General features: G+C 43.7%; 1 protein-coding gene across 1 annotated transcript in view; it reads right to left on the bottom strand.

Moving 5' to 3' along the window:
• Positions 1-3,189: 3,189 nt before the first annotated feature.
• Rrn3 (RRN3 homolog, RNA polymerase I transcription factor) overlaps positions 3,190-13,176 on the bottom strand; it is a 31,443-nt gene continuing 21,456 nt past the window's right edge. Inside the window, exons 14-18 of the mRNA XM_027387893.2 lie at positions 11,782-11,966; positions 8,613-8,721; positions 7,183-7,335; positions 6,740-6,827; positions 3,190-4,706 (exon numbers count right to left, since the gene is read on the bottom strand). Coding sequence (XP_027243694.1) covers positions 4,524-4,706; positions 6,740-6,827; positions 7,183-7,335; positions 8,613-8,721; positions 11,782-11,966 — 718 coding nt within the window. The 3' untranslated portion in view covers positions 3,190-4,523. The remainder of the gene's footprint in view (positions 4,707-6,739; positions 6,828-7,182; positions 7,336-8,612; positions 8,722-11,781; positions 11,967-13,176) is intronic.

Genomic DNA, 13,176 nt, shown 5'->3' with positions numbered 1-13,176 from the left:
TGTGAGCCCAGGAAGACAGGATGCTTGCCACTAGCATCCAATAAGATAAGTCTTACAAAATATATAGATTTATGATAATTAAGAATGAGCTAACAGGTGAGAAGTCCTAGTCATTGGCCAAGCAGCATCTGTCTCTGTGTATTATTTTGGCCATACATGTGGCAGGCAGAATTTAAGCAGGTGGTGGAAAGATTTATTGTAACAATCTATCAGATGTGGGGTTAGTGAAGATCTTTTCCCATTCTGTAGGCTGCTGTTTTGTCTTGTTGACTGTGTCCTTTGCTTTACAGAAGCTTCTCTGTTTCAGGAGGTCCCATTTACTCATTGTTGCTCTCAGTGTCTGTGCTACTGGTGTTCTATTTAGGAAGTGATCTCCTGTACTAATGCCTTCAAGGCTACTTCCCAGTTTCTCTTTTATGAGGGTCATTGTGGTTGGTTTTGTGTTAAGGTCTTTGATCCATTTGGACCTGAGTTTTGTGCATGGTGATAGACATGAATGTATTTGCATTCTTCTACATGTCAACATCTAGTTATGCCAGCACCATTTGTTGAAGATGCTTTCTTTTTCCCTTGTATAATTTTAATTCCATCAAGTTAGGTGTTCATAGGTGTGTGGATTGATAGCATGGTCTTCGATTCCATTCCATTGGTCCACCTGTATGTTTTTATGCCAATACCAAGCTGTTTCATTACTGTATCTCTATATAGTTTGAAGTCAGGTACGGTGATTCCTCCAGAAGTTCCTTTATTGTACAGGATTTTTGGCTATCGTGGTTTTTTGTTTTTCTGTATGAAGTTGAGTATTGTTCTTTTGAGGTCTGTGAAGAATTGTGCTGGGATGTTGATGGGTATTGCATTTAATCTGTAGATTGCTTTTGGTAAGATTGCCACTTTTACCATATTAATCCTACCTATCCAAGAGCATGGGACATCTTTCCATTTTCTGATGTCTTTTTCAATTTCTTTCCTCAGACTTAAAGTTCTTGTCATACAGGTCTTTCACTTGTTTGATTAGAGTTACCCCAAGATAATTTTATGTTATTTGAAGCTATTGTAAAGGGTGATGTTTCTCTGATTTCTTTCTCAGCCCGTTTATCATCTGTATATTGGAGGGCTACTGATTTTTTGAGTTGATCCTGCTACTTTACTGAAGGTATTTATTAGTTGTAGGAGTTCCCTGGTGGAATTTTTAGGGTCACTTAATAAACTTGCTTGGCATATAAATCAGCTTCTGGAAGCACTCCAGGGTCCCAACTATTACTGCTTTTGTCTTCTTTATTTCTCCTCTATTTCTCACCAATGGTCCTCCCATTCAACACCTTGCTGTGTTCAACGCCCATATTCCTGCTTTTTGTGTCAACCCATCATTTTCTGAAATTTTCATTCTGTGCTCTGACAAGTTGTTAGAATTCTAAAATCTCTCCTGGAGACAAGTTCCCTTTCTTGTTGGCATCTTTTCCTACTTCCAGCAGAAGATTACTGGAGAAACACCCATTTCTTAGGAATCTATTGTTTGAAAGGTCTGATACATTGAGATTGGAGGAGTTTAGAGTTGTAGTCTAATGAAGGGAAGTCAGGCCAGGTACTTGAGGCCATGGGATCCTTGGCTTGTGCAGCTTGCTTTCCTTATAGCACTCAGGACCCCCTGCCGAGGGGTGGTACTGCCCCTGTGAGCTGGGCCCGTCTACTTCAACCATTAATCAAGAAAATGCCCTATAGACTTGCCTGCAAGCCATCTGATAGAGGCATTTTCTCAATTGAAGATCCCAGATGACTTTAGCTTGTGTCAGTTCTAAGTTTGTATAGAAAACCAACCAGGACACCCAAGGCCCCAGCATTATTTCATAAAGTTCACTCTGGGAAATGAATGAGATTTTTGGGCTTCCTTAGAGCATTAGGTGAGGGTGTGTTCCAGACACAACCAGCTGTGTCTGGAAAGTCTTTACCCAGAAGGAATAAGAGGTACCCCTCCCCTAGTACAGGGAACAGCTGCATCTCACCACCCTTTCAACCCCTGTGGCAGAATGCAAATAGTCAAAAAGCCAACCTGGGATTATTCATTTGCAAGGGGCTCAGCTGAACTCCCCAGAATAGTAGTTGCTTGGCTCCTAGAATAATGTCACAACATAGGTCCTCCCTCTCCAGTGGCCTGGAATTCACTGTATAGTCTTAGGTTAATCTTGAGTTCATGACAGTCCTGTCTTTGCCTCATAAGTACTGAGATTATGGCTTTTTTGTTTTTATTAGGACTTACATGTTAGGAGATCCGTGGAGCTGGCATTACAGGCAGCTGTGAGCCACTTGACGTAGGGACTGTCGGCAGAGCTTGTCTTCTGCTAAAGGAGCAAGTGCTGTCATCCACAGCCACCTCCAGCCTAATTATGGCTTTGGATCAGAGTTTCATACAAATGTGAAGACAGGAATTTGAAAGTTTCCTGAACAATGAAATAGTTAAGTACTTAAGGATGGGTAGAAAGTGCTAAACTGCACTCTATGTGTGGAAGCTAGGTCAGTGGAAGTACACTTTTGTAGCAGGGTTTGAGGATCAATCCCTAGCAGTGAAAATGTTTTTAAAAGAACATTCTGTAAAAACTTAGTAGGCAGTGGATGAGCTCAAAGCACTGGCTGCAGCTTACAGCCCGTGTGTGGTATGGAAAGCCAGACACGGAGACATGACTGAGCCGAGGCACCAGATCACAGTGACTATAATGTGCAGAGGGCAAGCATGATGCATCCCGTGAGCAAGTGTGCAGGAAAGCAGCTGAAGAGTGTGTGCTTAGCATTCGAGCCCTACAGTCCCCAGACAATCCCAAGGATACAGCTGTAAACCATGCAATGCTTGCCAACTCTTCTCACCTCAGGAGAGGCTCCTGTTTAAGACCCTGGAGTGCATCCTCAGTACCAAAAAGAAAGTTATTCTTTTTTCCAAGGAGACTTCACTAGTTTCTTCCATACATGTTTAACTGTTTTAAAACATATCTATATCTAGCTTTAACTTAAAATACTCCTGCTTCAGCCTCCTGAGTGCTGAAATTATAGGTGTACCATATGCTCAGAGAGCACAGAATTTCTCTCAAGTGTTTCTTGGGTTTGTTCAAACCATGAGGAACATCCTAACCACTGCCCATTCGTTTCTGAACCATTCCACCCTTTTTAATATAGCAGGAGGCTAAGATCCAAACACACTACTCACGGGAACATGGTGGGGGTCTTTATTAAAGCCCTCATTGACATGAGTAGACAGCTCCAGGTGAACTACACCATTCTTTAATTTTTCACAATGGATTTGTTTCTCAAGCCCCTTTGCAAAGAGGAGTATTTGTGAACACACATTCTACATTCTAGATACTTCCCAAACCTCACATCCTGTCAGCATCTATGGATGCAATTTCTTTGCATCTTTGTTGGCAGTTAAAAAGGAACCCTGAGGTGTCCTAGTGACTTTCCACTAAGGCTGGAACTCAAGGATCTGCCTGCCTTGTATTGAAAGCTTTTTAAAGCAATAAAAATTTCATTGTTCCAAAAAGGCATTAACAGGTAGACTGAAATCCAGAGGGTATCTGCATCAGTGTCATTACATAAGAGTATATAATAAACCTTGAGAGAAATTCCATTAAAAAATACTGTGACCAAGAAAATATTGCTTGCCTTTAAATAAATATAAGTGGCAAAAAAAATTAAATATACTAAAGGGCCATTTTTACAATTACAAAGTTTACATGTAAGGATCCCAGGGAAGGACACCTGAAGTCTTCTCCACATACCTGCTATGGAGCAGGACCAGCTGTTTATGATGAGAGTGGCTCTCCAGACTGAGTCCATGTTTGTGAGTTGTTAAATTGCTTTTCAGACACCCAGGCCGCCTGATGAGTCTGGGGTACAGGTGATGCACCTGTGTTCATGTCAGATCCTCTCTCCTGCACCAGCGCCTTTTCCTATTTTTCTGAATCCCCTTTCTTCCCGGCTTCTTTGCCCCTCTGCAGTCCTTTGTGTTCCACGGGGAAGCCAGCCCAAACTCTCAGCACTTCACTCCTACCTGGCATTTCCCTCTATCATACATCACAAATATAATTCTAGTCAAAAGGAAAGCATTATGCCACTGTACACAGGATCTAGTCCTGAGTATTCACAGCACGACTGATCCTGGAAGATTTCTTACCAAAACAGGACCAACAAAGTCACGTGACTGACGTTCTGCTAAAAAGAAACCTGTTAAAGGCCATCTGCTAGGGCATGGCTGACACTAGTATGCATCCAGCAGTTCCATCAAAGAGGCTGCAGGTAACTATCCCACATTAAGCCAACACTCAAGCATCAGCACTGACTGCTATGTTCACTGTGAAATAGTACAAATGACACTCAATCTTCCCTTCTGTCCATAGCGAGCAAACTGCAAACACACAACCTGGGTCCCTTCAGACACTGGCCCAAGTCCACCATGGAAGCTGGACGTAAGAGGCACAGACTAGTCCAATGTGGGGTCCAGTGGTGGGGCTTGTGGGCTCTGGGGAGCACAGCAGAGCTCAATCACAGATCCTTGAGATGAGTGGGGACTGGTCTGGCATGTACAGTACAGGTGGGGAGCCCACACTACTGGAAGGACTTCGGAAGTGGGTGTCAAAGGAACTTGGGGTAAGACCAATTCCTGCATCCATCTGGGGCACTTCACCTTTCAAAAAGTCATCGTCTTCATCTTCCACAGGCTCCTGTGTAAAGAACAGAGTGTTGAGGACCTCACAGTACAGTCTGAAAAGTCTTCATGGGCTGCTGAGGTGGTAAAGGTGCTTGTCATCTAGTCTGGCCACCTGAGTTTAGACCAACATGTAAAAGGAAGGAACCAAACCCCACAAGTTGTCCTTTGACTTGGTGTACACACGTACAAACACACACGATTTCTTTGTTTTTCAGCCTTTTGAGACTTTTCTATTTATTCCTGACTGTCCTGTAACTCCCTCTGTAGAACAGACTGGCCGAAAACACAGAGATCCTTCTGGGTGCTGGGATTAAAGGTGTACACCACCATACCTGGGCCTAATATTTTTTTATTTTATTTTATGTATATGAGCATTTTGCCTGAGGAGATCAGAAGAGTGTGTATGATCTTCTGGAACTAGAGTTATATATAGGTGGTTGTGAGCTGCTACTTGGGTGCTGGGAATTGAACCCAGGTCCTCTGGAAGAGCCCAAGTAAATGCTCTTAACTGATGTGATGACCCTTCGCTCCAGAACCCCTAGATTTTGGGTTTTTAAATGAAAAGCTTACTAATTCCTTTCCTGAGCCAGAGAAATAACTCAGTCAATAAAAAGGGAGCAGACTCCCATGCCCAAAACCAAAGTAAAAAGAATCCCAGCACTGGGGAAACAGAAACAGCCACCAAGTCTAGCCTAAATGGCATGTCCCAAGCCAGTGAAAGCTCCCACCTCAACGAGTACATTGTGATGCTGAATGTACGGGTCAGACGCTACAGACAGCAACATCACTCATTTCCTCCGGAGCAGTGGTTCCCAACCTTCCTGATGCCTCGATCCCTTAATACAGTTCCTCATGGTGTGGTGAACCCCACAGCAATCCTCCCAAGTACTGGGATTACAGGTGCAGCTATTCTCAGCTTTTTTTTCTTTCTTAGCTCCCCATTGTATACTCCCAGACAGAGTCTCACTATGAAGCAGACAGGCCTTAAAACTCTTGACTTTCTGGCCTTAACCTCCCAAGTACATAAGACAATGGGCATGAGTCAACTGACACACCTAGCTTTGCAGTGCTGGGGTGGAACCCAGGGCCTCAAGCATGCTAGTCAGGCACTCTACCACTATGCCACATTACTGCCTGCAAGCTAATTTCCAACCAACTTTTTACCTCCCAAAGTTATTATAGAAAGTACCTGATAATTTAAAAGAAAATAAGCATAAGGGTCTGTCTTCACTCCCCAGAACTTATAGTTTTAAAAGTCAGGTAAGATGCTGGCAGTGGTGGCACATGCCTTTAATCCCAGCACTCAGGAGGCAGAGGCAGGAGGATCTCTTTGAGTTTAAGGCCAACATCATCTTCAGAATGAGTTCCTGGACACCCAGAGCTACACAAAGAAATCTGTTCCCCCAAAGACCCAAACAAACAGTAAAAATAAAGCCAGGCATGGTGACACATGCCTTTAATCCCAGCACTCAGGAGGCGGAGGCAGAGGCAGAGGCAAGAAGATCTGAGTTAGAGGACAGCCTGGTTTAGGAGTTTCAGGATAACTAGGCCTACATAGAGAAACTCTGCCTCAAAACACCTAAATAAGCAAGTAAATAAATAAATGGATAAACAATGAGTAAACAAACAATGAACACGTAAAACCTCGGCCTTGAGAAGGCAGAGACAGGCAGGTTCCCTGTCCTGGCCAGACTAGGCTACTTGGCAAACTCAAGTCAGTCAAAGACCCCATCTTATAAACTAAGGTAGCCCCTAAGGCCCAACACCAAGACTGACCTCTGGTTTACACGCACATGCACACACCTGATCTCACACTCACACATACAAACATATACAAAAGAAGAATTACTTAGTATGGTGGCAAACAGCACTCAGTGAGGGGAAGGGAGGGCCCCAGACCTTCATGAAACCCCCATGATAGAAATAAATAAAACAGAACTCCACAAATCCTCTCTATTACCAAAAACATAACCTGGTCTTGGACCAGGTTTACTGTGGTCTGTAACTACATGAGACTTTCACCAAGTGCCTCCATCACAAATTTACCTTTTTAGTAGGTTTCTTAAATTCTTGTAGCTCTTCAGCACTCATGTCTTCCCAAATCTGATAAATAGGATCAATAAACTTCTTTGACCTGCCAACAAGAATGGCAATCCAAAGTAAATTAATATGTAGCCAAACATCCCAATCAATACCTCAGCTCTATTCTCAGACTTACATCCCAGAGCAGGAAGTGAGGTCAACTGCTGACAAGGGAATTGTGAGTCCTGAAACCCCAGTCACACAGGTGAGCAATTTATCTTCCATCTCTCATATTTCAAGGCCCACTTGTTTCTGATCCACTTGGTGACTGACAGTTTATAATCATTATAAGCCTCAGTGTGTTTATTTGGAACCAAATGGCATGGGACCAGGCTGGACAAAACTCTGTCTACAATCCCAGCCTTGGGAAGAGCAAGTATGTCTCAGAGACAACTGAGAGGACCTACCTCTTAAGCACACAAGGGTCAAAGGGAAAAAAGGTATCCAGTGGGTTGGTGCAGGTCTGCACAGAGTCTCCACCAGCTGTACTTCGAATAACAGGAAGCATCTGACGACTGTTCCTCTCCATGATGGTATAGCAGAACACAAGCTGGTACTTGCTGTGGGACACACGACAAAACAGATGAAGCAAAACCCTGCTGGGGTCACCCCTGTGGGTCGTGATGTACTGTGATGCAGACAGTGCAGAGTGTAAGGAGGGTGACAAGAAACAGGACCACTTAGGGTCAGCACTCTGAGCCTGGTATTTGCATATCTGCTGAGGAGGAAGGAAACAGAGTATCGAATCAGGTGGAGATTGATGGGTATTATGAGAAGCTAGCACCGTTATAAGGTGAAAGGCTCAGCACAATAGGAAAATGTTCTCTGTTTTCAAAAGGAATTAGGATTCATGGAAAAAAAAAAAAGATTCACTGTTTATTGGGGACCAAGAGTAGATCCAGTGGACGTGTTCTGAATTGTAATGAAGGACTTGACTAGAGTTGACTGGTTTTGAGAGACAGGATCTCATCCTGTAGCCTTGGCAATCTTCCAACCTCAGCCTCACCAGTATTAGGATTACAGGCATGAACCACACACCAGCTATGTTCCTCTTCTTCCCCATTCATACCTTTGATGAGACAGACTTTAAACGGTTGACTCTCTGCCCTTAGCCTCCCAAGTACTGAGATGACAGGGATGAGCAGTTTTCTTTTTGTTTGTTTTTTTGCAAAGTCCAGGGCCTCAAGCATATCTACTGCTAAGTGATTACTTTTTAAATTTGAGCTGGTGAATATAACTTAAGAATGAGAGCCTAAGCCATACCATTTAAAAGCAAATATAGGTAATGACTCAGCGATTCAGCACTAAGACACAGATTTGATTCCCAGTATCCATATGGTGGCTCACAACTGTTTGAGACTCCAGTCTTACGAGATCGGGCACTCTCTACTGGCACCAAGCGTGAAGGTGCTACACAGTATTTCAGACTGCCTAGGCCACTCTAGATAAAAGTCGGCTTGACTCCCAGTGTTGCTGAAGAATAGAAAGGCTAGATGTAGTATTCTTTTTTGTTTGTTTGTTTGTTTTTTGAGACAGGGTTTCTCTGTGTAGCTTTGGAGCCTATCCTGGTACTTGCTCTGTAGACCAGGCTGGCCTCGAACTCACAGAGATCCACCTGCCTCTGCCTCCCGAGTGCTGGGATTAAAGGCATGCGCCACCTACGCCCGGCACAGTATTCTTTCAAGGAACAGCATTACTGGTTTCTTCGTGTGTGTTGATATCAAAAAATATACTGGAATTTACTCTCAATGCTGGAGCACACATGGCAGTCAGCACAACAGTCTCCCCCACCCCCTTGACTTTTTAAATGTCCATAAAGGAAACTCGAATGACTTACTTTGTGACAGCAGCAAAAAAATTAACCACTGATGGTAGGCAGATCTTCAGAGGGTTCAGCTGGCTCAGCACAACACGCTCAAAGTTTAGGCTCTGAAGATATCGTAAACCTTTGATAAAAAGAAAGGGGGGGGCTCTAAGATTATCTTTAAAAGCACAAATTATTAAACATTTAAAAACAAATTTAGCAGGGTGGTAGTAGTGCACACCTTTAATCCCAGCACTCTGGAGGCAGAAACAGGTGGATCTCTATGTTTCCAAGGCTAGCCTGGTCTACAGAGTGAGCTCCAAGACAGCCTCCAAAGCTACAGTCTTGAAAAATTGAGAAAAAAAAAATATGGGCTCTCTGGTAGAGCATGTGCTTAGGATGGGCTTGAGCTCCAGCATACCCCAAAATAAAGACATTATAAGCTGTTTGTAGAAACACAGGAATGAAGTTCAACCCAACTGCTGCCATTCGGTGCAGCTTTTCTGAAGAAGCCACAGCTCCTGGCAGATGAAGGGTTACAGGGTGTAATGCTTAGAATAGGTATGACACCCCACAGATTCATGCTTGCATGCTTGACCCATAGGGAGTGTAGTATTAGGAGATGTGGCCTTGCTGGATGAAGTGTGTCACTCTGAGGGCAGGCTTTGAGGTCTCATATGCTCAAGCTTTGCCTTGTGTGGCTCAGAGCCTCCTGCTGCCTGAGGATCAAGATGTAGAACTCTCAGCTCCATCTCCAGCACCATGTGTGCCTGCACGCTGCCATGCTTCCTGCCATGATGATAATGGACTGAACCTCTGAAACTAAGCAGCTCCAATTAAATGTTTCCCTTAAAAAGATTTTCTATGGTCATGGTGTCTCTTCACAGCAACAGAACACTGACCAAGTATGACACATAACAAGCTGGACTCAGTACCTAACAGCTCAGGGCAGACTGAATATAACAAAGGACAGAGACCACAGAAGCTGAATCCCAAAAGGCAACGACAGACTCAGTCTAACTTGCATGTCATAACTGCACAGCCAAGCACCATCCTCAGGTGCTCATTGTTGTTTGTATTTCCTCCCTCTCCCCATCAGCCATAGTAATATAAACCTGTCTCTTGAAGCTAATGAATTCCCTCCTACAATGGAATCCTAGTCCAGGCCAGGGTACAGGGTTATGAATTGAAGCTAACCTAGGATCCATTGTGGAATCACCTCAAAAAAAAATTTTTTTAACAAGATACAGATACATTTATTATTCTACAGCCAACAGACCAATTTTATGTTTGTTTTCTTAGGAATTTTTGCTATGTGGGAGAGATGGCCCAGTAATTAAGAGTACTTATAGTTTTTGCAGAGGATCTGGACTCAATTTCAAGCACCCATACTTCAGCTCACAACTGTACGTGGCTACAGTTCCAGGGTATCTGATGCCCTCTTCTGACACCCATGGCACCAGGCACACACATGGTGCACAGACATACATGCAGGCAAAACTCCCATACGTGTTCCATAAAATAAATGTTAATAAATCTAACACATAATAATAATATATACGATGTTACATGTGTTATATATTTTAATATATATATGTAGACACTTATTTATTTTATTTATTTATGATCACATAAACAAAGTCAGGTATGGCACACACCTGTGATCCCAGCCCTTGGGAGACTAAGGCAAGAGGACTATAGGAGTTCCAAAGTAGCTTGGGCTACCAAGTGTGAACATGACTCAAAACAATTTTAAAATTTACAAATAGTTATGGTGGAGGCTGAGTGGCCTATCTCTGTTGCTCTTACAGAGGAAGGACCAGGGTTTAGTTCCCAGTATCTACATAGTAGCTAACAACTGTTGAAAACTAGTCACAAAAATCTGACATCCAGTTCTGGCCTTTGAAGTCACTACATGTACATGGTACACAGACATGCATGCAGGTAAAATACCCATAAACATAAAATAAGTTCTAAAAAGAAATAGATGTGCTGGACTGCAAAAGGTATTTCCTCTCTAATAAAGACTCCTAGCCTAAGGCTAGTGAGATGGCTTATCAAATAAAGGTGCTGGCCACCAAATCTGGCAACCAAGTTTGATCCCCAGGATACACATATTAGAAGAGCACTGACTCCCTCCTGCAAGTTGTCCTCTGACCTCCACAGCATGCAGCGCGCGCGCGCGCGCGTGTGTGTGTGCGTGCGTGCGTGCGTGCGTGCGTGCGTGCGTGCGTGCGTGCGTGCGTGCGTGCGTGCGTGCGTGCGTGCGTGTGTGTGTATGTACACTTATTGGGTTCCAGGCACAACCCCTGACCCAAATGTATGTGTGTGTGCGTGTGTGTGTGTGTGTGTGTGTATGTATGTATGTATGTATGTATGTATGTATGTATGTACACTTATTGGGTTCCAGGCACAACCCCTGACCCAAATATGGCCCCTTGACTTCAGAAAACTGCAGGCATGAGATAAAGCCTAAGACACTTGTTCTCAACCTGTGATTGTGACCCCATTGGGGGTTGAAGGACCCTTCCCTCTAAAAAAACCATCGAAAACACAGATATTTACATTACAATTCATAACAGCAGCAAAATTACAGTTATAAAGTAGAAACAAAAATAATTTTATGGTTGGGAATCACCACAGCATGAAGAACCGTGTTAAAGGTTGGAAGGTTGAGAACCACTGAACTATGAGGAATGTCCTTCTGGGGCAAAACAAGGCCACAAGGGCAGAGAAGCGAAGAAGGAATAACTCTAATGAGGGGATCAGAGATAGCCTTTGCTCTGACTCCTTTGCAGTGGTTTCTCTAGTAGCTGGCTAAACAATACATGAATAGCAGTGGGGGAAAATAGAAGTTGCTCGTTTTTGAAGTGAACCCAGTCTTACCCCTGTCTACGATTGCCTCCTTTGTATAGTCTTTCCCCTGTCTATGATTGCCCCCTCCTTTGCAGAGTCTTGCCCCTGTCTACAATGGCCTCCTTTGCAGAGTCTTGCCCCTGTCTACAATGGCCTCCTTTGCAGAGTCTTGCCCCTGTCTACGATGGGCTCCTTTGCAGGCCATGGTGCCACAGCTGCACTTGTGGCAGCAAACCCTCATCAAGCCCCTCACACATTTAAAAGTAAACATCAACCCAAAGCAAGCAGTACAGCACTGACAGTCCAAGGACAGTAAGAAAACCCAGCCTGAACCCACATTACTGACCTTCCTTCAAGTTTCCACTCAAAATCTGCTTGTGTCTAAAAACGAAAGTGTAGAACACAGCTTGGCAGGCTGAATAAAATGGTCCATGGAGTGCAACATCACAAAAAGCCTTTGTTCCTGAATCCTGGTTATTAAGATACATGTGCAACCAGTTAACCAAAAGATCCAGGCATGACTTTACGGTGCTGCAAAGAGAAGAAAAGTCAGTGTTACTGGATTCATCAGAAAGCTAGAGACAGAAACACACACCTGTCTTTCACTATCCATTATATAAGGCTCAACTACGACCCACAGGCACAGTGGTAAGCAATTGCTTCACAAACATGAGGTCCTGAGTTCCATCCCAGCACCAAAAACCTTACCCATCGGCAGAGAAACAGAAGGAAAAGGACAGAAGGTGGGAAGCCTTCCAATTGTTTATTGTTTTCAGTTTTTTTTTTTTGGTTTTTGTTTTTTTTTCTTTAGACAGTGTTTCTCTGTGTAGCATTGACTGTCCTGGAACTCATTCTGCAGACCAGACTGACCCTGAACTCACAGAGAGCCTCTACCTCTGCTTTCCCAGTACTGGGACTAAAGAATGCCTTCCAATTCAGTGAGGCAGAGCTTACTTGGGCAGAGCAAGAGGCCTTAGGGATGTCCCAAGGAGCGAGGCCCAGGAGCACAGGCCTGTAATTCCCCACCTTAGAAGACTGAAGGAGGTAGGAGCTGAGGCCAGCCTGGGTTCCAGAGCAAGACTCAAAAAACAAAATGGAACAAAACAAAAGACAAAAATACTTTCAGGGATGGAGCTGAGCTCCAACTCAGCCAAGACTTCCTGGCTTAGCTCCCAGCCAGACAGTGCTGTGGCTAAGGATCATGCTTCTTCCCATCTGGACTCAGAAACTGGAACCACAAGACTAAGCTGATTGGGGGATGGCTTAGCAGCATCTGTGCCAGTCTCTTGTGGAGTCCCTGAAGAAACCAGTCTCCTGAGTCTTAATGCTGGGGGTGGGACCCAGGGCTTTGCAAGTGTCGAATGTGCTTTACCACTGAGCTCCATCCCATCCTAATTTCTTTAAAAAGGGTTTTGTTTAGACCAAACAGACACAATTAATTTGGAAGGCAAATGAAAAACAACAAACCTACAAAAAAATATCAAGCAATATACAACACGGTGCTACCCATGAACAGAGACAGGCTTTCAGGTTCAAAACACAAACAGATGCCTCATGTACCTATTATCCAAATAGAGACCTGTCCTTCTCAAACCACTTCTTAGAAATAAAAGCACCTTGCATTATAGTCAACAGATTCCCCCCCTGGCTTTACAAAGACAGATAAAAAAAATAAGACCTATTTCTTTGACTTGAGACAATATTATAATCTCCCTACAGCAAAACATTAAAAAAAGCATTT

The sequence above is a fragment of the Cricetulus griseus genome, assembly GCF_003668045.3.
Source record: "Cricetulus griseus strain 17A/GY chromosome 1 unlocalized genomic scaffold, alternate assembly CriGri-PICRH-1.0 chr1_1, whole genome shotgun sequence".
Classification (NCBI taxonomy): Eukaryota; Metazoa; Chordata; class Mammalia; order Rodentia; family Cricetidae; genus Cricetulus; species Cricetulus griseus.
This window is presented reverse-complemented; position numbering and strand designations above follow the sequence as displayed.